Source organism: Lithobates pipiens, unplaced genomic scaffold (assembly GCF_037356315.1).
Source record: "Lithobates pipiens isolate NorthernLeopardFrog02 unplaced genomic scaffold, aLitPip1_a1.2 Scaffold_1, whole genome shotgun sequence".
NCBI lineage: Eukaryota > Metazoa > Chordata > Amphibia > Anura > Ranidae > Lithobates > Lithobates pipiens.
In genome coordinates, this window is record NW_027507685.1 from 74,185,001 (window position 1) to 74,208,820 (window position 23,820).

At 43.7% G+C, this 23,820-nt stretch overlaps 1 protein-coding gene across 4 annotated transcripts in view; it reads right to left on the reverse strand.

The window, feature by feature from the left end:
* Positions 1 to 23,820, reverse strand: part of CCDC9 (coiled-coil domain containing 9) — a 128,399-nt gene that overhangs the window by 16,456 nt on the left and 88,123 nt on the right. For 3 of the 4 annotated variants that reach the window (XM_077456697.1, XM_077456615.1, XM_077456770.1), the window contains exon 14: positions 8,801 to 8,988. The exons of the other annotated variant lie outside the window; for it this stretch is intronic. In XM_077456697.1, the coding sequence (XP_077312823.1) occupies positions 8,801 to 8,988 (188 nt within the window). The remainder of the gene's footprint in view (positions 1 to 8,800; positions 8,989 to 23,820) is intronic. 4 annotated transcript variants of the gene reach the window in all.

The following is a 23,820-nucleotide window of genomic DNA, read 5'->3' on the forward strand; positions in this document are numbered from 1 at the left end:
GAAGAAAGTGGCTACTTTCGCGTTTTCCCTTGCGGCAAAGAGATCTATTGAGGGAATCCCCCATCTCTGGGTGATCATTTCGAATATTTCCTGTTTGAGAACCCAATTGCCTTCTCTCAGAGTTCTCCTGCTGAGAAAATCTGCCACCTGATTTTGTTCTCCCTTCAAGTGGATTGCTGAAAGGGACAGGATATTTGCTTCGGCCCATCTGAGGATGGCTTCCGCTAGGGCCCATAAGGATTTGCTCCTGGTGCCCCCCTGTCTGTTGATGTAAGCTACCACCGAGGAATTGTCCGACCTTACCCTTACGTGATTCCCCCGGAGCTCTTTCTGAAAGGTCCTGAGAGCTAGATCTACTGCCCTCAGCTCCCTCCAATTCGAGGATCTCCTCGAGTCCCTCTTTTCCCAAATACCCTGTATTAACCGGGAATCTAGGTGTGCTCCCCAACCTGAGCTGCTTGCATCGGTCGTGACCACCCTGGAGGTTGGCATGACCCACTCTAGACCTTGGGACAAATTTGCTCCCTTCCTCCACCACCAGAGGGACCTCTTTACCTGATCTGGAATCGAAACCAGAGAATCCAAAGATCCCTGGCTGTGATCCCAAATTTTCAGAACAAACAACTGTAGAGGGCGGTAATGTAACCCTGCCCACTGAACCGCTGGAAGAGCGGATGTCAGCAACCCTAGTGCCGACATGATCTTCCTTACGGAGATCTGGTGGTTGCCCTGAAGGAACAACAGAGCCTTGTCTACCTTTTGAATTTTCTCCAAGGGAAGAAAGACCCTTTGAACTGTTGAGTCCAACACGTACCCCAGGAAGGTGACCCTCTGGGAAGGAATTAAGTTGGATTTCTCCAGGTTCAGGAGCCAACCCAGGCTTACTAACAAGTTTCTTGTAACCTGTAAATCCTGAATTAACTGCGTTGGGGAAGGTGCAAACAGAAGAAGATCGCCGAGATATGCGATCACCGAGATTCCCCTGAGACGCAGAAATGCCAGAACTTCTGCCATCACTTTGGTGAAGATCCGGGGGGAAGAGGATAGCCCGAAAGGAAGTGCTCTGAACTGAAGGTGTAGTACTTCCAACGGAGTTCTCACTGCTAGCCTGAGAAAACGCTGGTGGGACTTTGCGATGGGAATATGCAAGTATGCATCTTTCAGATCTATTGATGCCATAAAACAGTTCGGTGGAAGGAGTGCTTTTACTGAGTAAACCGAATCCATCCGAAACCTTCTGTAGGTAACTGAGACATTCAGAGGCTTCAGGTTCAGGATGAGCCTGAATTTTCCCGAAGGCTTGCGAACCACGAAAACGTGAGAGTAGAAGCCTCTGTTTGTCTCTCCTACTGGAACCCGTACTACCACCTCCTGGTCTTCCAACTCCTGCAGGGAGGAAAGAAGGGCAGCTGACTTTTCTGCGCATTTTGGCAGCTCGGTGACAAGGAACCTCAGAGGAGGGAGCTCTGAAAACTCCAAATGGTAGCCTTCTCTGACGATCCCCAAGACAAACTGATTGGAGGAAATCATTTCCCACTGTGGGAGGAAGGCCCCCAACCTTCCTCCCACCGTGACCCTGTCACTGAGATTTCTTGGGCTGTTCAGGAGGGCGAAAAATTGCTCCCCCGGGGCCCTTGCTCTTGAGTCCCCAACCTTTCTTCTGCTGAACAGTACGGGAGGCAACAACCCTTTTCTGGGGACGAGTCCTTCTTTTGGCTTGTTCCCCAAATTTCCTTTTAACAGGAAAGGCCTTTCTCTTGTCTGCTGTGCGATCTAGCACCGCTTCAAGACCTGATCCAAACAGTAGATCTCCTGTAAAGGGGATTCCACAAAGTTTAAGTTTGGACGCATTGTCTCCAGGCCAGGTCTTCAGCCATAAGGCTCTCCTGGCAGAGTTGGTCAGAGCCAAGGACCTTGCCGATATTCTCACGGATTCAGCCGAAGCGTCCGCTATGTAGGCTATCCCTTTAAGAAGCATGGGAAAGGAGGAGAGAATAGTCTCCTTTGTTGTCCCTGCTTCAATGTGTGCGCTAATCTGGGTGAGCCAATACTCCATGTTGCGGGCCACCACTGTGGTTGCCATGGCTGGCTTAAGATTTCCCTGTGATGAATCCCAGGCCCTTTTAAGAAGGCAGTCCATCCTTCGATCCATAGGGTTAGTAAGTACCCCCATATCTTCAAAGGATAGATCCCTGTGTCTGGACACCTGGGAAAAAGCAGCGTCTAATCTGGGAGATTTATTCCAGACGAGAGTCTCTTCCTCCGAAAAAGGAAACCTTCGTCTTAATGCCCCGGAAAAGAAAGGTTTCCTTTCGGGATCCCGCCATTCCTTCTTGATGGTATCGATCAAGACGTTATGCACTGGGAACACCCGCTTTTTTTGTTCCCCCATGCCCTTGTACATCTGATCATGGAGTGACAATGTCTTAGTTTCTTCTTGGATGCCTAAAGTGGTATGAATAGCCCCCAAGAGCTCATCCACATCCTCCAGGGAAAGCTTATACCTCGAGACTCTGTTGGATTCCCCATCCAACACCTCGGCGTCAGACTCCCCCTGGGAGTCTGAAACGACACTGTCAATTTCTTCCTCAGCTTCCTCCCTGGGACCCCCTGGATTCTCTCCCCCTGCAGGAGGAACGTCCGCGGGGCTGGATGGTACACTCTGCTGCGCTGGTGTGGGAGTGCTTAAGGGCTGGGGCCACTGGAAACTGGAGAAAAAGTTTTTGAAGGACTGAAAGGTACCAGAGAGTTCCTTCATAGAAGCTACCAGATCTGCACCCTGCTCTGCTGTCTGTTCCCTAAGTAAATCCTCAATACATTGTTTACAAACTGCTTTGGACCAGAAGTCTCCCATAGGAGTTCTATATGAAGGGCACTTCTTCTTAGAACCATGGGGGGACTTGCTCGTGGCTTTCTGAAAGACACAAAACACAGGAAGGAGCAGCATAAGCCTAAAATAAAAGAAACACCAGCGCTACATAGAGGACCACCGGGAGTGCCCCACCCTAGGATCAACCATCACCAGGATCCCAGACGCACTACCCTTCCCCCCGACCACCAAGGAGGAACACCAGTGGAGCTACTGGATACAAGTAAGGGAACACCTCCCCAGGGTTCCTCTTACCTTTGAGTGGCTGGTGCTGTTATCTCCGGGAGTTCTTGAAGCCTCTGCTTCGGACATTCTCCCGTTGAGGAAGCGTGGTACGAACGTGCCTCTAACAGCTACCTGTGCAACTGTAGAAAGAGAGGCTGCACCAGCCGAACGCTAGGTTCCCCTTCACGTGCCGCGTCCGGAACCGGAAGACGCGGATCGAACGAAGGGGTCCGCCCCCACCGGAACTGACGTCGCCCGCCTACCAGTCCGGCTTCCAGCTCCCAGCCGGCTGCATACACAGGGGAGCCCTGGACGCCTTCGTTCAGCGCCCCACTGGACGAAACGCAGGGATGAACCTCTCCAAAGACTTCCTGCTTTCCCCAAGCGAAGATTGGAGTGCGTGTAAAGGTCAGTCGAGTTTCAGCTTCCCCAGCCGACCGGACTGTTTGTTCCGTTGAAACACCCGCGGGTGAACGAACGGACGACCCCATAAACTTCCTGCTTTCCCCAAGCGGAGTTTAGGGTATATGGACAGTACGAACACTTCAGCTCCCCGCTGATAGGACTGTCCCGGACCGACCGATAAACGGTCGAATAGCCGAACGGGGCCGGGGCTCCGCTCGGATAGCTTCAGTTTCACCAATCGAATTCAGCCTTAAGGTTCCTTGGCGGTGTCTCCCCGCTGGAGGAAACACCATAACTGAGGAACGAAGGGAGGAGGAGGCTTAAATTATGAAAATGAAGGCGGTGTTTCCTCAGAGGGGAGGAGCCGGTGTCTCTCTAAGGTGGCTGTCCTGAAAGACAATTGGGGAAAAAGTCTGATGGAGCCCACACACGATCGGAATATCTAACCGAATGATCCCGTCAAACCTTTTCTGCCGGAAAAAGTCTGGTCGTGTGTACATGGCATAATAGTTGTCCTGTGGACAGATTCTCCCACCTGAGCCCCTTGGTTGCTACTGATTAATGCTCTCCTAGCCTGGCCTGTCAGTTCAGGTGGATGGCCATGTCCTGGTAGGTTTGCAGTTGTGCCATACTCTTTCCATTTTCAGATGATGGATTGAACAGTGCTCCATGAGATATTCAAAGCTTTGGTTATTTTTTTATAACCCAACCCTGCTTTAAACGTCTCCACAACTTTATCCCTGATTTGTCTGGTGTGTTTCTTGGCCTTCATGATGTTGTTTGTTCACTACGGTTCTCTAACAATCCTCTGAGGGCTTCACAGAACAGCTCTATTTATAATGAGATTAAATTACACACAGGAGGACTCCTCTATTTACTAATTAGGTGACTTCTGAAGGCAATTTATTAAATCTAGGTTTTAGTTAGGGGTATCACAGGTATGACAGGTGTACAATAAGCTGTCTGTCCATGTCATTTTGCAGGTGTCTAATACAGTCATGTACAGCCCAGAAAATTGTTGCAATTACAGATGTTTAGGCATTCTCGCATTTATTTCTTTGTATTTGTTTGTATTGGTATGACACAAAAAAGTTGTGAAACAAAAAGCTAAATCTGAAACATTTCACACAAAACTCCAAAAATGGACTGGACAAAATTTTTGACGCCCTCAGTTTAACTACTTAAGGACCAAGCCCATTTTTCAAACTTGGTGTTTACAAGTTAAAATCAGTATTTTTTGCTGGAAAATTACTTAGAACCCCCAAATATTATATATATTTTTATTCAGACACTCTAGAGAATAAAATGGCAGTTGTAGCAATACTTTATATCACACCGTATTTGCACAGCGGTCTTACAAGTGCAATTCCAGTGGTCTGAAGTAGGGAACCCTCCACCTCCTCACCGGGATTCATTATATCCACATATCAGAGTTAACCCCTTGTCTTCAGGAAAAAAAGGCGGTACTGCTGTTATTATTATTTTTGCTTTATTCCCATAATGAAATTTATCACATCTGACTGAGTACCAATTGTTTTACATTTTTTTGTCGGACTGTTGTGAACTTTTTTCTGTGCATTTTTATTAAATTAATTTTTATCATTAATTTATCTTCGTCTGGTCCCATTGAGCGCTGTTTTTAGTATATAATTTGTGTGAACTTTGCTCCAGAAGTAATCAGCTGCACTGGTCTCCAGATGAATTTTACCTTTGATCATGAAAGGATAATGATTCTGACATGACTGTCCATTCTAGCGCTGAAGGTTTGTGTTGTTGATATATGTGACTTATGTATGTGGTCGCTTCTGTGCGCGAGCTCGGTGGGACGGGGGTTTTCAATAAAAAAATGTATTATTTATTTTACTTTTTATTTTTTATTAAACTATCCTTTTAAAAAATTGGGTCACTTTTATTCCTATTAAAAGGAATGTAAACATCCCTTGTAATAGAAAAAAAGCATGGCCGGACCTCTTAAATGTGAGATGTGGGGTCAAAAAGACCTCAGATCTCACATTTACACTTACATGCAATAAAAACATAAATGAATAAATGTATTTATTTTTATTTTTTTATTTCCCTTTAAGACCATTGGGTGGAAGTGACTTTGATGTCGCTTCCATTATCCAATGTTATCCACTTAAGCCCCGGACCATTTTGCTGGCCAAAGACCAGAACACTTTTTGCGATTTAGCACTGTCGGCACTGTGCACGACCTGGCCCCCAAACAAAATTGACGTCCTTTTTTCCCCACAAATAACGCTTTCTTTTGGTGGTATTTGATCACCTCTGCGGTTTTTTTTTCTAGCGCTATAAACAAAAAAAGAGCGTCAATTTTGAAAAAAAACACATTATTTTTTACATTTTGCTATAATAAATATCCCCCAAAAATATCTAAAAAAATATATTTTTTCCTCAGTTTAGGCCAATACATATTCTTCTACATATTTGTGGTAAAAAAAAAAAAAATCGCAATTAGCGTTTATTGATTGGTTTGCACAAAGGTTATAGCGTTTACAAAATAGGGGATTTTATGGCATTTTTATTAATGTTTTTTTTTTACTAGTAATGGCGGCGGTCAGCGATTTTTATCATGACTGCAACATTATGGAGTACACATCGGACATTTTTGACAAATTTTTGGGATCAATGTCATTTATACAGCAATCAGAGCTATACAAATGCACTGATTCATGTGTAAATGACACTGCCAGTGAAGGGGTTAACCACTAGGGGGCAGTGTAGGGGTTAAGTATGTCCCGTGGAGTGATTCTAACTATGGGAGGGCATGGCTACGTGTGGCACGTCGTCACTGATCCCTGCTCCCGATCACAGGGAGCAGAGATCAGTGACACTGTCACTAGGCAGAATGGGGAGATGCTTGTTTACATTGGCATCTCCCAGTTCTTCCTCTCCATGAAATGATCGCGACCCGACTCATGGAGCTGGCCGCACGTGCTCGCAGGCCGCCTCTTAAAGGGCAACATACCGGTACGTTAGTTTGCCTGTATGAGCTCTTTTGCCGACGTATATCGGCATGAGGCGGTCAGCAAGTGGTTATGGAGCTGATCAGGGGCCATCTTTCCCTCACTCAGCTCCATGTCTCAGAGGCGGAGATTACCGGAGCTCATCGGGAGGGGGGGCATCTCTCGCTGATAAAAGTGATCTTGCGGCGAATGCGCAGTGGAGACCACTTTTATCAGAATGAGGGCCATCCGCCATTTAATAATATACTCCGGTATTCAACATCAGATTACTGACGTACAACGACGGCGGGCGGTCCAAAAGTAGTTAATATTTGGTAGCACACACCTTGGAGAAAAATAACTAAAATCAATCGCTTCTTATAACCATAAATGTTTCTTCAACCTCTCTACTGAAATTTCTGAAATTCTTTCTCCACCTGCTCCAGGTCTCTCAGATTGGGAGGGTTCCTTTTCCCAACTGCTGTTTTGAAATCTTTCCACAGGTGCTCTATATGATTTAGAGCTGGACCCATTGCTGGCCAGTTCAGTACTCTCCAGACCTTTGTCTTAAACCATTTCTGGGTGCTTTTTGATGTGTTCTTTGGGTCATTGCCCTGCTATAAGACCCATAACCTCTAATGGAGACCCAACTTTCTGACACTGGGCTCTACATTGCACCCCATAATTCTTTGATAGTCTTCAGATTTCATAATGCCATGCACACAGTTAAGACACCTAGTGCCGGAATCAGCAACACAACCCCAAAACATCAGTGAACCTCCACCATGTTTGACTGTAGGGACTGTATTCATTTCTTTAAAGCCCTCATTTCTTTTTCTGAAAACAGTAGAATGATGGGCTTTACCAAAAAACTGTAATTTTGTTTCATCTGTCCACAGCACATTCTCCCAAATAGATTTTAGCTTCCTCAGGTAAGTTTTGGAAAACTCTTTGATCAATTTTGTCTTTCATCCACGTCCAGGGAGATTAGCTACAGTACCATGGGCTGTAAACTTCTTGACAATGTTATGCACAGTGGACACAGGAACATTAAGATCTCTGGTGATGGACTTGTAACCTTGAGATTGTCCATGCTTTTCCACAATTTTTGCTCTCAAATCCTCAGACAATTCTTTGCTGCTCTTTCTCTTTTCCATACTCTGTGTGGCACTCAGATACATACTGTACAACAGAAAGGTTGAGTACATTTTTCACCATTTTTAACTGGTTGCTGGTGTGATTTCTATATTGTCAGCACCTTTTAATTCATACAGGTGAGTTTAATTATAAATTACAGGAACATCACAAATTTGGAATGCAATTATTTCTTACAATTTAAAAGGGTGCCAGTCATTTTTTCCAGTCCATTTTTAGAGTTTTGCATGGAACGTGTCAGATTTGGCTTTTTGTTTCTCCACTTTTTTGTGTCATACCAATACAAACAAATACAAAGAAATAAATGCGAGAATGCCTAAACATCTGTAATTGCAACAATTTTCTGGGCTGTACATGACTGTATTAGACACCTGCAAAATGACATGGACAGACAGCTACCTGTACACCTGTCATTCACAACCTTTGAACTGATATAAAACAAACATGAGAATCCCTAAACATTAGTAGTTGCAACAAATTTCTGGGTGAAGTGGTGTATTATCTGACAGAAATGCGGGGGTGCCAATATTTTTGGCCATGACTGTAGGTGTTTTGGTAGCTGTCGATTCTAGGATATGGCAACTTGTCGTGATTCAAAAAATGGTAGTGCTCAGTCTCTAAAGAGGGCGAGTAGCCTTTCTCTAAAAACTTAGAGCGTGCCCTACTAATTCTTTGAGGGTGAGCCCCAAATGTAAAATCAACACCCTGCTGATTTGGCAGCTGTATAGACACAGCCATCTTCATCAAGTCCTTTGATGTGACAATTTCGGGATAGGGGAAGGTATGCTCTTTATGTTTCTAAAGACCAGTCACTCTCACTTCCTACCAGTACTGTCTGCTGTTCACTATATAATACCTATAACACAATACAATACTGATAAAAGAAATGATGGGGTTTTTTACTTTCTTATTCATTTTTCTTTTAAAAAATGTAAAACCACTTGTACCATGTAGAATTATATTACAGTACTGATAACGAATCAGCAAATATCGCACATTACCCTCCTCCCCAGTCCAAATCTGTATAAAGCAGCCATGCAGACAGACAGCTGTAGTGTATTAGTGTAGCAGTTCAACAATATGGAATTTGCAGATGCAGGATGTTAATGAGCCATAAGAAGGAGGATGGAAAGAGGAGACATGCACAGCCCATGATTCAGCGAGTGATCTTTCTGAAACAAACCGTCTCAAAGTCAGCAATGTGCACTGCTTTTATGGTTCCCTCCAGGTCTTCTGCCAGCGGGGTGGGCTCTTCTTCCACTGGCAGAGCCTCTTCTGTGGCTGGCGAGCTCTGTTCTTGGACTTGGGAAACCTTTTCTACAGCTAATAAGGTCTCTGCTGGGACTGCTGAAATCTTTTCCAATCTCTCACCTTTAGAAAGCACACATATAAAGAAAATTATATTTTGCAGTATTAACAGGATAATAAATCAATATTAGAAAACATAAACACAGAGGCTTACTATATTGGAAGTATTCATTTTTTCTAATACAGATTAGAAGATAAAGGGAAGCATCTCACTGTGTGCTATGTGTGTTTTTTTTAATGGTAAAATATAATGGTCATATATAAATATCATATTATCCTTAAAGTAAATGTATATTTAAATGTTAATATACATGCTTATAGTCTTGCTTAAAGGGATACTATACATAAAGATTAACAGACAAACTGAAATTCCTTATCTGGAAAAAAATCACCATTTCAGGGAAGGCCATATTTCAGCAGAACAATGCTAAACTGCATACTGCCTCTATGAAAACAGCATGGCATTATAGTAAGAGTCCAGGTGCTTAACTGGTCTGCCTGAAATCCAGATCTTTTATCAGTTGAATATCTGTAGCATCTTGAAAAGAAAAATACAACAAGAAGAGCCAGTACTGTTGAGAAATTTGAAACCTATATCAGGCAAGAATGGGACAACATTCCTCTTCCAAACCTCTAGCAACTGTCTCCTCAATTACCAGACGTTTACAGAGTGTTGGTAAAAGAAGAGGGTTTTAAACGAAGAGGGTTTTAAACATGGCCCTGTCCTAACTGTTTTGAGACATGATGCTGCCATCAACAAATTTAACATACAGTGGTGTGAAAAAGTGTTTGCCCCCTTCCTCATTTCCTGTTCCTTTGCATGTTTGTCACACTTAAGTGTTTCGGAACATCAAACCAATTTAAACAATAGTCAAGGACAACACAAGTAAACACAAAATGCAATTTGTAAATGAAGGTGTTTATTATTAAAGGTGAAAAAAAATCCAAACCATCATGGCCCTGTGTGAAAAAGTGATTGCCCCCCTTGTTAAAACATACTATAACTGTGGTTGTCCACACCTGAGTTCAATTTCTCTAGCCACACCCAGGCCTGATTATTGCCACACCTGTTCACAATCAAGGCATCACTTAAATAGGAGCTGCTTGACACAGTAAGGTCCACCAGAAGATCCTTAAAAGCTACACATCATGCCGAGACCCAAAGAAATTCAGGAACAATTGAGAAAGAAAGTAATTGAGATCTATCAGTCTGGAAAGGGTTATAAAGCCATTTCCAAAGCTTTGGGAATCCAGCGAACCACAGTGAGAGCCATTATCCACAAATGGCGAAGACATGGAACAGTGATGAACCTTCCCAGGAGTGGCCGGCCGCCCAAAATTACCCCAAGAGCGCAGCGACGACTCATCCAAGAGGTCACAAAAGACCCCACAACAACGTCCAAGGAACTGCAGGCCTCACTTGCCTCAGTTAAGGTCAGCGTTCCTGCCTCCACCATCAGGAAAAGACTGGGCAAAAATGGCCTGCATGGCAGAGTTCCAAGGAGAAAACCACTGCTGAGCAAAAAGAACATCAAAGCTCGTCTCAATTTCTCCACAACACATCTTGATGATCCCCAAGACTTTTGGGACAACATTCTGTGGACCGATGAGACAAAAGTGGAACTTTTTTCGAAGGTGTGGGTCCAAGTATATCTGGCGTAGAAGGAACACTGCATTTCAGAAAAAGAACATTATACCAACAGTAAAATATGGTGGTGGCAGTGTGATGGTCTGGGGCTGTTTTGCTGCTTCAGGACCTGGAAGACTTGCCGTGATAAAAGGAACTATGAATTCTGCTGTCTACCAAGAGATCCTGAAGGAGAATGTCCGACCATCTGTTCGTGTACTCAAGCTGAAACGAACTTGGGTTCTGCAGCAGGACAATGATCCTAAACACACCAGCAAGTCCACCACCGAATGGCTGAAGAAAAACAAAATGAAGACTTTGGAGTGGCCTAGCCAAAGTCCTGACCTGAATCCTATTGAGATGTTGTGGTATGACCTTAAAAAGGCCGTTCATGCTCGAAAACCCTCTAATGTAACTGAATTAGGACAATTCTGCAAAGATGAGTGGGCCAAAATTCCTCCAGGACGCTGTAAAAGCCTCATTGCACGTTATCGCAAACGCTTGGTTGCAGTTGTTGCTGCTAAGGGTGGCCCAACCAGTTATTAGGTTTAGGGGGCAATCACTTTTTCACACAGGGCCATGATGGTTTGGATTTTTTTCATCTTTAATAATAAACACCTTCATTTACAAATTGCATTTTGTGTTTACTTGTGTTGTCCTTGACTATTGTTTAAATTGGTTTGATGTTCCGAAACACTTAAGTGTGACAAACATGCAAAGGAACAGGAAATGAGGAAGGGGGCAAACACTTTTTCACACCACTGTATTATATATTTTCTATTTTGTATTATGAATAAAATATAGGTTTATGACATTTGCAAACCATTCTCTTTATGTAGATTTTACACAACATGCCAACTATTTTGGATTGGGATTGTATGATTTCTGCTGTAGGGGAGGGTCAGATTTCAGATTGGTTGATATTTCCCCTTAGCAAAGGTCACATAATCAGGTAGCTAAGCCTTATCACGTGTGGGGGCAATAAGGAAATCTTCTGCAGCATTTGCTTTAGGATTAATCTTTATTTTTACCATCAGAGCAACACAGTTAAAGCCGAACTCTTGTAAAATATAAATGTATCCCCCACAGTGGTTCTATGCCCACATTGCAAGGATTAATAGTTCATTTTGGAACTGAACATGAAAGGTTTTCTACCTCAATGCAGAGAATGCATTAAGGTAAAAAACATTTAGCTTTTACAATAACTTTAAGAATAATCCTCTAATTAACCCCCCTGGCGGTATTCCCAAGTCTGGCTCGGGGTGGAGATTTTATACCAAAAGCGGTAAGCGGTAAGCCAGACTCGGGACCGCATCGCTGAATGCAGGGAGATGTTACTTACCTTCTCCCCTGGATCCAGCGATGTCCCCCCACTGTATGAGCGAGCCGTGCTCCGCTCGATCTATCACGGAGCCGATCTCCGTTCCCTGCGAGCGTTGCGACGCACGCGGATGGAGAACGGCACCAAATTCCAAAAGTGAAACACACACATTACATACAGTATAATGTAATCTTACAGATTACATTGCTGTATGTAATAATTTCACATCCCCTTTGTCCCTAGTTTTCTGCCCAGTGTCCTGCATTCAGTTTTATCTTATAAAAACTGTTCTTTATGCCTGGAAACTGGAGATTGTGCATAGCAATCAAAGCTGTCCCTTTACATCAAAAATGATTTTAGACCAGCTAGAAAACAGCGATAATAAATTAGAATCACTCGCAGAATCGAGCGATAGCGATTTGTGGGGAGATCCGTCATCAAATACTGAAAAGTAATGACAGCGACAATTCTGCAACTGAGAAAATTTCAGTGTTTTTGATTTGATTACATTATTGAATATTTTTTATTATTGTTATATTATTATTTGGTATAATTATTTATAGTTATTATATTATAATTTATGATTTCATTTTTCAAACTTTATCATACCCGGGATGTCTGCTAGACTCTGGTTTGAACAGATTTAAGTGAGTTATTCCTAAGAATTACAGGACTACAACATAAAACGCCAAATTTTCATGCAAAATAATTGTACTGCTTTCAGCACCTAAAATCTGAAATAATCGTACCGCCAGGGAGGTTAACTAGTGTTTGATCTTTTTTTTTTATGTTATTACAGTTTTTATTTTACTGAGCCTCAGCATAACAATTAAATAAAAACCAAGACATATATCCATATATATATATAACATTTGCATAATATCAAAGGTTTTATATAAACATCTCAAAGTATTCTATTCAAAAGTAGAAAAATAAGAAGAGAGAGAGAGAAAAAAAATACATATTTTTTTTTTTTTTACAAAAACAGGGGATAAAAAGGGGGGTGGGGCACTTCCCTTCTTAACATACAATATATTATAAAGAGTTGAGTGGACACATCCACAGTTAGGGAACACAACCTTTCCAGCCTCCCTGACTGTTCAGGTTCATAGTATCTCTCAGTTCGGCAGTCAGACCTTACACCTCTATTTCAGTAAAAGGGGGGGGGGGGGGGATTTTATTTTAATAAATAACAAGGGAGTCCAAACCGACTCCCAGGTGACAGTACACCCAGTGAATGGTTTGGTGAATCTTAACTTTCGAGTCACCAAACCCAATGTGAAATCTTCTAAAAAAAAATAAAAAAAAACCCTAATCAAGAAACTTCCTAAACATTAACTCTAAACTTTAAAATAAACCTTGTATAAAATCCGTGGTATTTGTTATCTCTTGTAGTGTGTGTGGGAAAAAAAGAGAAAGAAAAAGAGCAAAAAAAAAGGGGGGGAGTGGAAGAAAAAAATTCTAAAATTCAATGTGCACCTATTAGTGTAAAAGGCCGCTGGGGGCCACACTGCCACCAGGCACCCATTTAAAATAACTGATTACTATCATTACCAGAAAAGGAGAAAAAAAAAGTGAAAAACACCTAGTGTAATCCCCCCAAGAAAAAAAAATAGTTTTTAGTCCAATGTAATATGTACCCCCAAATAAAAGAGTCAATATTCCAAATAAAAGGATAGGAGTGTTGCAGAGTCGTTGCCATAACTGAAGGGATGTGGCTAGGTAAGAGTATACTTCTCAAAGTTTATTTTAAAGTTAGATAAGATGCCAAATTTATAAGCCTCGACCAGGTGCTGGACTGCTGCATCCCAGGAATGTCCTTCCCTGTCCAGTTGCTGGAGTTCCCCGACCATGTATTGGAGGGCCTCGGCCCGAGGTCTGAAAGCTGCCACCTGATGTCAGGGATCCGCGGTTAGATCTCAGGGGGCTGCAGCCGATCATTGAGTGATCTCCGCTGGAGTCCAGGGTACTGCACTTCATCTCCTCATATCTCTTGACTGGGCATCCTGGCTCTGCTGTATGTGGGGAGAGGTAAGCTTGTATCCCTCCCATTGAGCTCCTGCTGCCCCCAGCTGGTTGTATTGCTGCTTGCCTGCGTTTTGTCATGGCCCAGCTAGCGCTGTCAGCCGCTGTTTGTGTAATCTATCATAGCTCAGGGAGGAGAGAGCGTTAGTCAGCACGTCCGCTCATCCCGAGTTCATCCCCAGAATCCTCAACTAGTGTTTGATCTGATTTTTGTTTTTTTCTATCTGAATGGAGATAGAAAAGTTACAAGTGAGGGGAATTCTCCCCTCAAAAAGAACAAGGGCAAGAAAACAAACAGAGCTTCTAACCCTTCCCCAAATTATCCAACACTAAAAAAAAAATTTGACCTCAAGTCCACTTTAATCTGCTAAAAAGACATATGATCACTTACCTTTCACCTTGAATCCTGGATTTTTTTGGGCTTGTAATTTCATGGCATTGGTCATGTGGTGTCAGCTTAATGAGCAAGAAACAACCAGTGAGTTGCTCTTTTTAGACACATTGCTCCCCTTAGGCAGACACTTGTGACCAATGCTGTTCCATAATTGGCACAGTTACATAATTGGCACAGAATGGAAGAAGAAACTAGGCATTTAAAGAGAACGCATTCTTACCATCTTTCAAAATAATATCCCAATTTCTCTCCTCTAAGCTTTAGGGGCTATTTGTTATATTTTATGGGAGTGTCCTAGGATTACTTAATTTTGAATGGAGTTTCTGTTTTGATACGAAGGGTTACTGGGGCATCTGTACAGCAATCTCCAACAAATCGCATTACTTGGCAATCTCATTGCAACCATTCCTCATAATCGGCAACGATTAGTATTCTTTATGCTTTTGGCAGCCAAAATCACTATCATCAGATCGCAGAATCTGAATAGATTGCAAGTATTATCAATTATACCAAGAAGGGATTTGAGAAGGTCTGGAACTCTTGGGCCCAATATGCAGGGAAGCCATCAGAAACTTTTGGGCCCCTTACAGATCTTTAGGCCTGCCCCCCCCCCCCCCCCCCGAGGCCTGACCACCAACATTCCCCAGCAGGGCTTGCCCACGGGCCATCCTACCAAATCTGCACACCGGTCACCTCACCTGTACGCACTCATACCCCCCACAAACCTGTATATATGTCTGCACCAGGGCCAGACTGGCCTACCGGGGGAGATTTCCCAGCAGGCCGCCTGCCCTGGGGCCACTTTTAGTTGCGGCTGCATCCTCTGCTCTCTCCTGTGGATCACAGCGCTGGCTGGCTCTGTGTTCGGCGGCCACGCTGTAACACAGTTCCGCCCCCCCCTCAGACCTGCTCGTGTGATAGTAGAGAGAATCAACGTTCCGCCTATCACACGAGCCGGTCTGAGGGGGCGGGACTGTGTTACAGAGCAGCCACCAAACACAGAGTCAGCCAGCGCTGTGATCCATAGGAGGAGATGCCGCCCATACAGCCTGCCCCGTGTGCCACAGTGCCTGGATAGGAGAATCGACAGGGGAGGGCTGCAGGGGCAGGGCCCTGTTCTCCCCCCAGTGCTCTCCCCCCTGTTCTCCCACCCCAGTGCTCTCCCCCCTGTTCTCCCCCCAGTGCGCTCCACTCCCCCCAGTGCTCCCCCCGTTCTCCCCCCAGTGCTCTCCACTCCCCCCAGTGCTCTCCCCCCTGTTCTCCCCCCAGTGCTCTCCACTCCCCCCAGTGCTCTCCCCAAGTGCTCTCCACTCCCCCAGTGCTCTCCCCCCCCTGTTCTCCCCCCTCCCCCCAGTGCTCTCCCCCTCTGTTCTCCCCCCTGTTCTCCCCCCAGTGCTCTCGCCCCGTTCTCCCCCCACTCCCCAGGTTCTCCCCCCAGTACTCTCCCCCTGTTCTCCCCCGCAGTGCTCTCCACTCCCCCCAGTTCTCCTCCCCCCAGTTCTCTCCCCCTCTGTTCTCCCCCCTGTTCTCCCCCCCAGTGCTCTCCGTACTCTCCCCCCTGTTCTCCCCCCTCCACCCAGGTTCTCCCCCCAGTACTCTCCCCCCCAGTGCTCTCCCCCTGTTCTCCCACCCCAGTGCTCTCCCCCCGTTCTCCCCCCAGTGCGCTCCACTACCCCCAGTGCTCCCCCCGTTCTCCTTCCCAGTGCTCTCCCCCCTGTTCTCCTCCCAAGTGCTCTCCACTCCCCCCAGTGCTCTCCCCCCGTGCCCTCCCCCTGTTTCCCCCCCAGTGCTCTCCACTCCCCCCAGTGCTCTCCCCCCTGTCCTTTTCCCCCCAGTGCTCCCCCCCTGTTCTTTCACCCCAGTGCTCTCCCCCCGTTCTTTCCCCCCCCAAGTGCTCTCCCCCCTGTTCTTTACCCCCAGTGCTCTCCCCCCTGTTCTTCCCCCCAGTGCTCTCCTCTCCCCTCCAGTGCTCTCCACTCCCCCCAGTGCACTCCCCCCCAGTGCTCTCATCCCTGTTCTTCCCCCCAGTGCTCTCCCCCCAGTGCTCTCCACTCCCCCCAGTGCTCTCCCCCCATGCTCTCCAGCTCTCCCCATCACTCTCCAGCCCCCACCCCAGTGCTCTCCAGCCCCCTATTCTCCCCACCCCTGTTCTTTCTGGCCCCCTGGTGCTCTCCAGCCCCCCAGTCCTCTCTACCCCCATGCTCTCCACCCCTGTTCTTTTTGGCTCCCCCCAGCACTCTCCACTCCCCCTGCATTTTGCCCCCACCCATGTGCTCTCCAACCCTACCAGTGCTCTCCACCCCCCATAGTGCACTCCAGTCCCCCGTGCTTTCCACCCCTGTTCTTTCTGGCCCCCACTGGTGATCTCAAGCTCCCTCCATTGCTCTCCACTCCCCCCTGCTCTTTGTACCCCCCCAGTACTCTCCAGCCCCCTGCTCTTCACCGCCCCACACTCTTAGCCCCTCCCAGTGCTCTCAGCCTACCGTGCTCTCCACCCCTGTTCTTTTTGGCCCCCCCATTGCTCTCAAGTTCCCCCCCAGCGCTCTCCGCTCCCCACCCCTGTGATCTCCACTCCCCCCTGCTCTTTGCCCCCACCCATGTGTTCTCCAACCCCGCCAGTACTCTCTTCTCCCCCTTCTCGACAGCTCCCACCCAGTGCTCTCCACTTCCCCAGGACAGGCTGACTGGGGCCGGAAAATGAGGACGGCTGAAGGTGCAGGTGGCCAGGGACCACTTCATCATACAGCAAACAGATCCTCTGGAAGGAGCACCGTTCCCATCCAAAACGAGAACAGACCCTACATGCTTCTGGCAGTAATGGATATCCTGCTGGCATTCAAGGTATCATACCGAGCATCAACAGCTCACCTTCCCACAGACAAGGACTGCAGACTGGGACATGGGGCACAGGAGGGGCTGCAATGATGGGCACAGTGAGACTGCATTCACGGCACAGTAAAGCTGCATTTGATGGACACAGTGAGGCTGCAATGGTGGGCACGGTGAGGCTGCATTGGTGGGCACAGGGAGGCTGCATTGGTGGGCACAGTGAGGCTGCATTTGATGGGCACTGGTGAGGCTGCATTGAGCTTTTGCATCAAGTCTGCAGTCTCTGACCATCTCCTGTATCATGTCTCATCATGTGGTCTCTGAGGGAGTCTGGAGAGGAGTCAAGAGTGGGAGCGCCGCCGGGATGGGGGTCATGGGAGAAGTCAGACTTGTGTGGACTGTGGACAGGAGACTATAGGATAAAACCTGAGCCACCAAGCTGGAGCAGACTGACTGAGCCCTGCATAGTGCACCTGAGATAAGGTCAGTGACAGCACCGCCAGGCCAGTTGGGGGGGGGGGGTCACTGATGTAAGGGGGGAGTGAATACAATAATGTAAGGGGGTACTGATATAAAGGGTTTCCCCCTTATATTAGAAACCCACCCCCCTTACCTTAGTGTATTCTTTCTGCAGAAGGTGGTCCCCCCCACGTTCTGAGTTCCTGGGGTCCCCCTTGCTGATTGATCACTTACCACTTTTAACTGGAATTTGAGAAAAAATAAAAATAAAAATAATATATATATATATATATATATATATATATATATATATATATAAAGCCCTATGTGATTTCATATCTATATATAATACTCTCTTCATCAAATGTGCTTTAAAATGTATGGTTTTCCCTTTCATGAATAAGAAAATAATGACGTTATGCTGTTGTGCTGGTATAATAATGCTGTGAGGCTGGTATGACATTTTTTCCAGTCCGGCCCTGGTCAGCGCCCCATCCCCCCACACCCCTGTATATATGTCAGCCCCCCCACACACCTATATATATGTCAGTGCCCCCCCAAACACCTGTATATATGTCAGCGCCACCCCATACACACTTTTATATATGTTAGCACCGCCCACACACTTGTATATATGTTAGCCCCCCACACACACACCTGTATATATGTCAGCCGTACCCCATACATACCTGTATATATGTCAGCACCCCCCCCACACACACCTGTATATATGTCAACCCCCACACACCTGTATATATGTTAGCCCCCCCCCACACACACCTGCATATATGTCAGCCCCCCCCACACACACACCTGTATATATATCAGCCCCCCACACAACTGCTTATTTGCCAGCCCCCCCCACACACCTGTATATATGCCAGCCCCTCACATACACAAACCTGTAAACACACAAGGCTCTGGCCCCTCCCTGTACACAAACAGTCCCCTCCCTTTCACTGACAGCTGGGGCCTCTGACAGTTGTAACGGCTGTGCCCCCTCTGATGGTGGCCCTGCCAATATGTCAATGTATCACAAATACATTTGAGATAGGTCTGGTCATGTTTCGAGTGGGGTTTTCTGCAAATTTAAGGTGTCTTTTCTTCTTTTCCTTCATCCCTTTTTTCTTTTTCCTTTCCCTTTCCCTTTCTTCTTTTCCTCACTTTCCTAGTACCTTTAGGTTTAACATCCCTGTGACAGATTATTTGTTGTAAAGAACAGTGGTCAGTGAAAATATTCTCAAATATGGTGCCAAAGAAAGTCACTAACGGTGAACATAACAAAAGGCACTAGCAGTGCTTTTTTTCAAAAAAACTTAAACGTAAAACTATAAGTATGATTTTAAAATGTAATACAAAACTAAGTATATGTAAACATCAACCTACACACAGTAAGAAACCTTATAATATAAAAATATATATATATATATATAATTACTTTCAAACAGAAAGCATAAATACTGTATGTTATTTAAACTCAATTCATTCCTCTATGGATCACGCTACATACATATTCCTCATGTTCAATAGGCATATGTCTATTCATATATTTGGTCGCAATACAAATGCAAGAAACCCAAAAAAATAAAATAATAATCCGTTACATATGCCAGAAACAAAAAAAGTCCATTAATGTTTCAATAATAATTCATAGTCAACAAAATTAATGCAAGCAGAAAAGTGTTGCAAGCAGATCATTCAGAATCTCAGTAGTCCACCACCACACCTCCTGTGCAAATCCCTATAGGTTATACACTTACCAGAAGCACCTGGTTCCAAAAGCACATCTCTTATCAACAGATGACCGATCGTATCTTCAGCTCTCACATATGACAATGCATCGGATATATCCCATCGGTTATATATTAATCACTTTTCCAAAAGGTGATTTGCACATGTGAAGGAATAAAGAAACTACATAGCGTAATCCCGTTCGTATCAAACAATTTATTTATATTAAAAACTCATCAAAATGCGCACTCACAAAATCAACATCTTGAATAGCACATAAAATTCAAACCATATTACGATCGGTCTGGTCTAACCTTACACCGCCGTCCACGGTGTTCCCAGGAAGGGTAGACTGTCAAATGATCGTTCAATCAGGTAAGCTGCGTGACTACGCCCTGATGCGTTTCAGTCATCACTTTCATCAGAGGGCGTGGCCACGCAGCGCAGCAACCTTCTTTAAATACATTAGACTGAGCGGAAATGCCCTGGCACAGCCATCACGTGATGTCGTATGACACTTCCTGCACGTCCTAAGGTGTCAGCAATGTATGTAACCGCTCAGGAGCCAGACATGCTTATACACTACGATAGTTACATAGAAAAATACATAAAATTTGTTTCACAATAGTCTCAACTCCATCAGTACTTAACCTATTAAAATCAATCCACTTAAATTAAATAATAAGTTTAATCAGCTTGAATGACTATATCATAAAATGCCTCGATGCGAATCGCATGGTTAGTGGCCTTCCAATCAAAACCAAAATTAGGGTAATTGAATGTAGGTATCAATAATCACTTATGGATCTAATGATAATAATTCTCTTCAGTTTGTATTAGATGTGTTTTACTTAAAACCTAAAGGAACTACTCCATCAACACATGCGATTCTATCCTCATGCACATGGACTAACTGATACATAAATCTACATATATCTGTGATCAAAACTGACAGCCTAAATAGTTCAATCAAACCATATACATTATCTTCATCAAAAATTTGAACAGTATAAAATTACTTAAAACACAACTAGATCAGCGGCTGACCAGAAAATAAAAAATAAAAGTACATACGACATATGAAAAATCAATATGAAAAGATATTTTCTGGGAGTGAATACAGATTTAAATACAATAAAAAAAGACTATGTGACGGTAGGGGTTGATAGTGGCCTTAAAAACAAATCTCTATTTAACCCTCCACAACCATCTAACAAACAAGTGGATGTATTCAAAAAGATGGTATTACAGGACGTGGACAAGTTGGTGCCTAAGAAGCAGGTCAATCCAAGGTATATAGATGAAGGTTTGAAATCCCTGGAGGCTAGGAAAGATGTGATCAATAGATCTTCCATTAAAGGGGGAGGTGTTGTGATCCTTAATAAAGCTTATTATCATACACAGTTAATTGATATGCTATCTGACCAGAGTACCTATACTAAATTGAGTAAAGACCCTACTGTACGTTTTCGTAAAGATTTGTCGAATCTGATAGAATACGGCTATGATATACGGGTTCTCAACAATAAATAAAAAAAGTACTTAATACCAAGTTTTGGACAGATACCGACCATATATACATTGTACCCTATAAATCCACCTGCCCGACCAATCGTGAATAGTATTAATTCAGTATCTGCTCGTTTAGGTCAATATTTAGATCACTTTTTGCAACTAAGTGTGACAAATACTAAAGCATATTTGAAGGACATTAGACCGTTTTTGCAGTTATTAAGTAATTTAGAAATCCCGAAAGAAAAAGATGTGTTTTTAGTTACTGGGGATGTGTCATCATTATACACAATAATTAACCATGATGACGCTTTGCTGGCTCTGAATTGGGCCTTATGCAAACGTGATGATTTACCCTTTTTACAAAAGAAATTTTTAGGTTGTGCTTTGGACTACTGCCTTAGTCATAATTATTTTTGGTACAGGGATCAGTTTTATGTACAAACGAAAGGAGTAGCGATGGGTGCTAAGTTCGCCCCATCACTAGCTAATTTATTTATGAGTGAATGGGAGGACAGAGTTATATATAATAATAGAAGAAAATAACTATTATTTTACAAGAGATATATAGATGACTTGTTTTTTATTTGGGTGGGTACTGAGAGTTCTTTAAAAGCATTTATTGAAGTTTTAAATAACAACAATAACAACATCAAGTTAGATTGCTGTTAGAATCGTGATTCCGTTAACTATTTGGATGTGACTGTTATGCAGAAGGAGTATCAGGTGACCACGAAATGTTATTTTAAGCCAAGTGATAGAAACAGCTACTTATCGATACATAGAAGCCATCATCCATCTTGGTTAAATAACATCCCTAAAGGTCAGTTTATGAGGGTACGCCGGAATTGCACAAATGATAACGACTACCGAGAACAAGTACAAATATTGCATACACGTTTTGTAGAAAAAGGATGTAAGCCTGATAGATTGACTAAATTAGTTGATGAAGTTATGACCACATCCCAGGTAGCTTGTTTAACTGACAAACCCAAATTAGTAAACAACACGCACGAATGGGGCTTTATCACTCAGTTTCTCACACAACGAAAAGAGGTAGAAAGTATCTTTAGAAAATATTGGCCTCTTTTGACTTCCGATAAGATTTTATCGAAGGCGATCCCTAAGAATCCTGTATTTATATACAAAAAAGGTAGGAGTTTCGGAGATGCAATTGTTAAGAAAATCTTAGACTCACCTACGAGACCGATTATGTTCAATGAGTCCTCTGTTTTTCTTGCCTGTCGTAGGTGCATTTCCTGTCGGTAGGTTCACACTAGACTACGAGGACTTACAGAATTTCAATCCCCTTCTAATTTTAAAACTTTTAAAATCAAAGATTTGATATCATGTATGATCATGTATGTTGTGTGTGGCCTCCTTTGCCCATGCAATATGCTCTATATAGGACGTACAAAAAGGACCTTAACGAAAAGAATCTCGGAACATATTAATAATATTAAAATTGGGTATAAGGAGCATAGTGTTTCCATGCACTTCAGATTAAAACACAACAGAGATCCCACAGGCCTCAAGTTTTGGGGAATAGAAAAGCTACATCCTGATTGGTGAGGGTGTAATAAAGTTTGTGAAATATCTAAATGTGAAACAAAATGGATATTTTTAGCTGACACCTTACACCCTAAAGGGATGAATGTTTTTAATGCGAATGCGATTTTTACATTTTTATACATATACTATTTTTTTTTTTCTTCTTTTTTCTGGTCAGCCGCTGATCTAGTTGTGTTTTAAGTAATTTTATACTGTTCAAATTTTTGATGAAGATAATGTATATGATTTGATTGAACTATTTAGGCTGTCAGTTTTGATCACGAATATATGTAGATTTATGTATCAGTTAGTCCATGTGCATGAGGATAGAATCGCATGGGTTGATGGAGTAGTTCCTTTAGGTTTTAAGTAAAACACATCTAATACAAACTGAAGAGAATTATAATCATTAGATCCATAAGTGATTATTGATACCTACATTCAATTACACTAATTTTGGTTTTGATTGGAAGGCCACTAACCATGCGATTCGCATCGAGGCATTTTATGTGCTATTCAAGATGTTGATTTTGTGAGTGCGCATTTTGATGAGTATTTAATATAAATAAATTGTTTGATACGAACGGGATTACGCTATGTAGTTTCTTTATTCCTTCACATGTGCAAATCACCTTTTGGAAAAGTGATTAATATATAACCGATGGGATATATCCGATGCCTTGTCATATGTGAGAGCTGAAGATACGATTGGTCATCTCATAAGAGATGTGCTTTTGAACCAGGTGCTTCTGGTAAGTACATAACCTATAGGGATTTGCACAGGAGGTGTGGTGGACTACTGAGATTCTGAATGATCTGCTAGCAACACTTGCCACATTTTTATATACATTTTTCTGCTTGCATTCATTTTGTTGACTATGAATTATCATTGAAACATTGCTGGACTTTTTTTGTTTCTGGCATATGTAACGTATTTATTTTTTTTTGGTTTCTTGCATTTGTATTGCGACCAAATATATGAATAGACATATGCCTATTGAATATGAGGAATATGTATGTAGAGTGATCCATAGAGGAACGAATTGAGTTTAAATAACATACAGTATTTATGCTTTCTGTTTGAAAGTAATTATATATATTTTTTTTATATTACCGTATATACTCGAGTATAGGCCGACCCGAGTATAAGCCGAGGCCCCCAATTTACCCCCAAAAAACTGGGAAACCTATTGACTCGTGTATAAGCCGAGGGTGAGATATGCCTGTCCATCCCTGTGTGTGTGTCCATCCATCCATCCATCCCTGTGTGTGTGTCCATCCATCCATCCATCCCTGTGTGTGTGTGTGTCCATCCATCCATCCATCCCTGTGTGTGTGTGTGTGTCCATCCATCCATCCATCCCTGTGTGTGTGTCCGTCCATCCATCCATCCATCCATCCCTGTGTGTGTGTCCATCCATGTGTGTGTGTGTGTGTGTGTGTGTG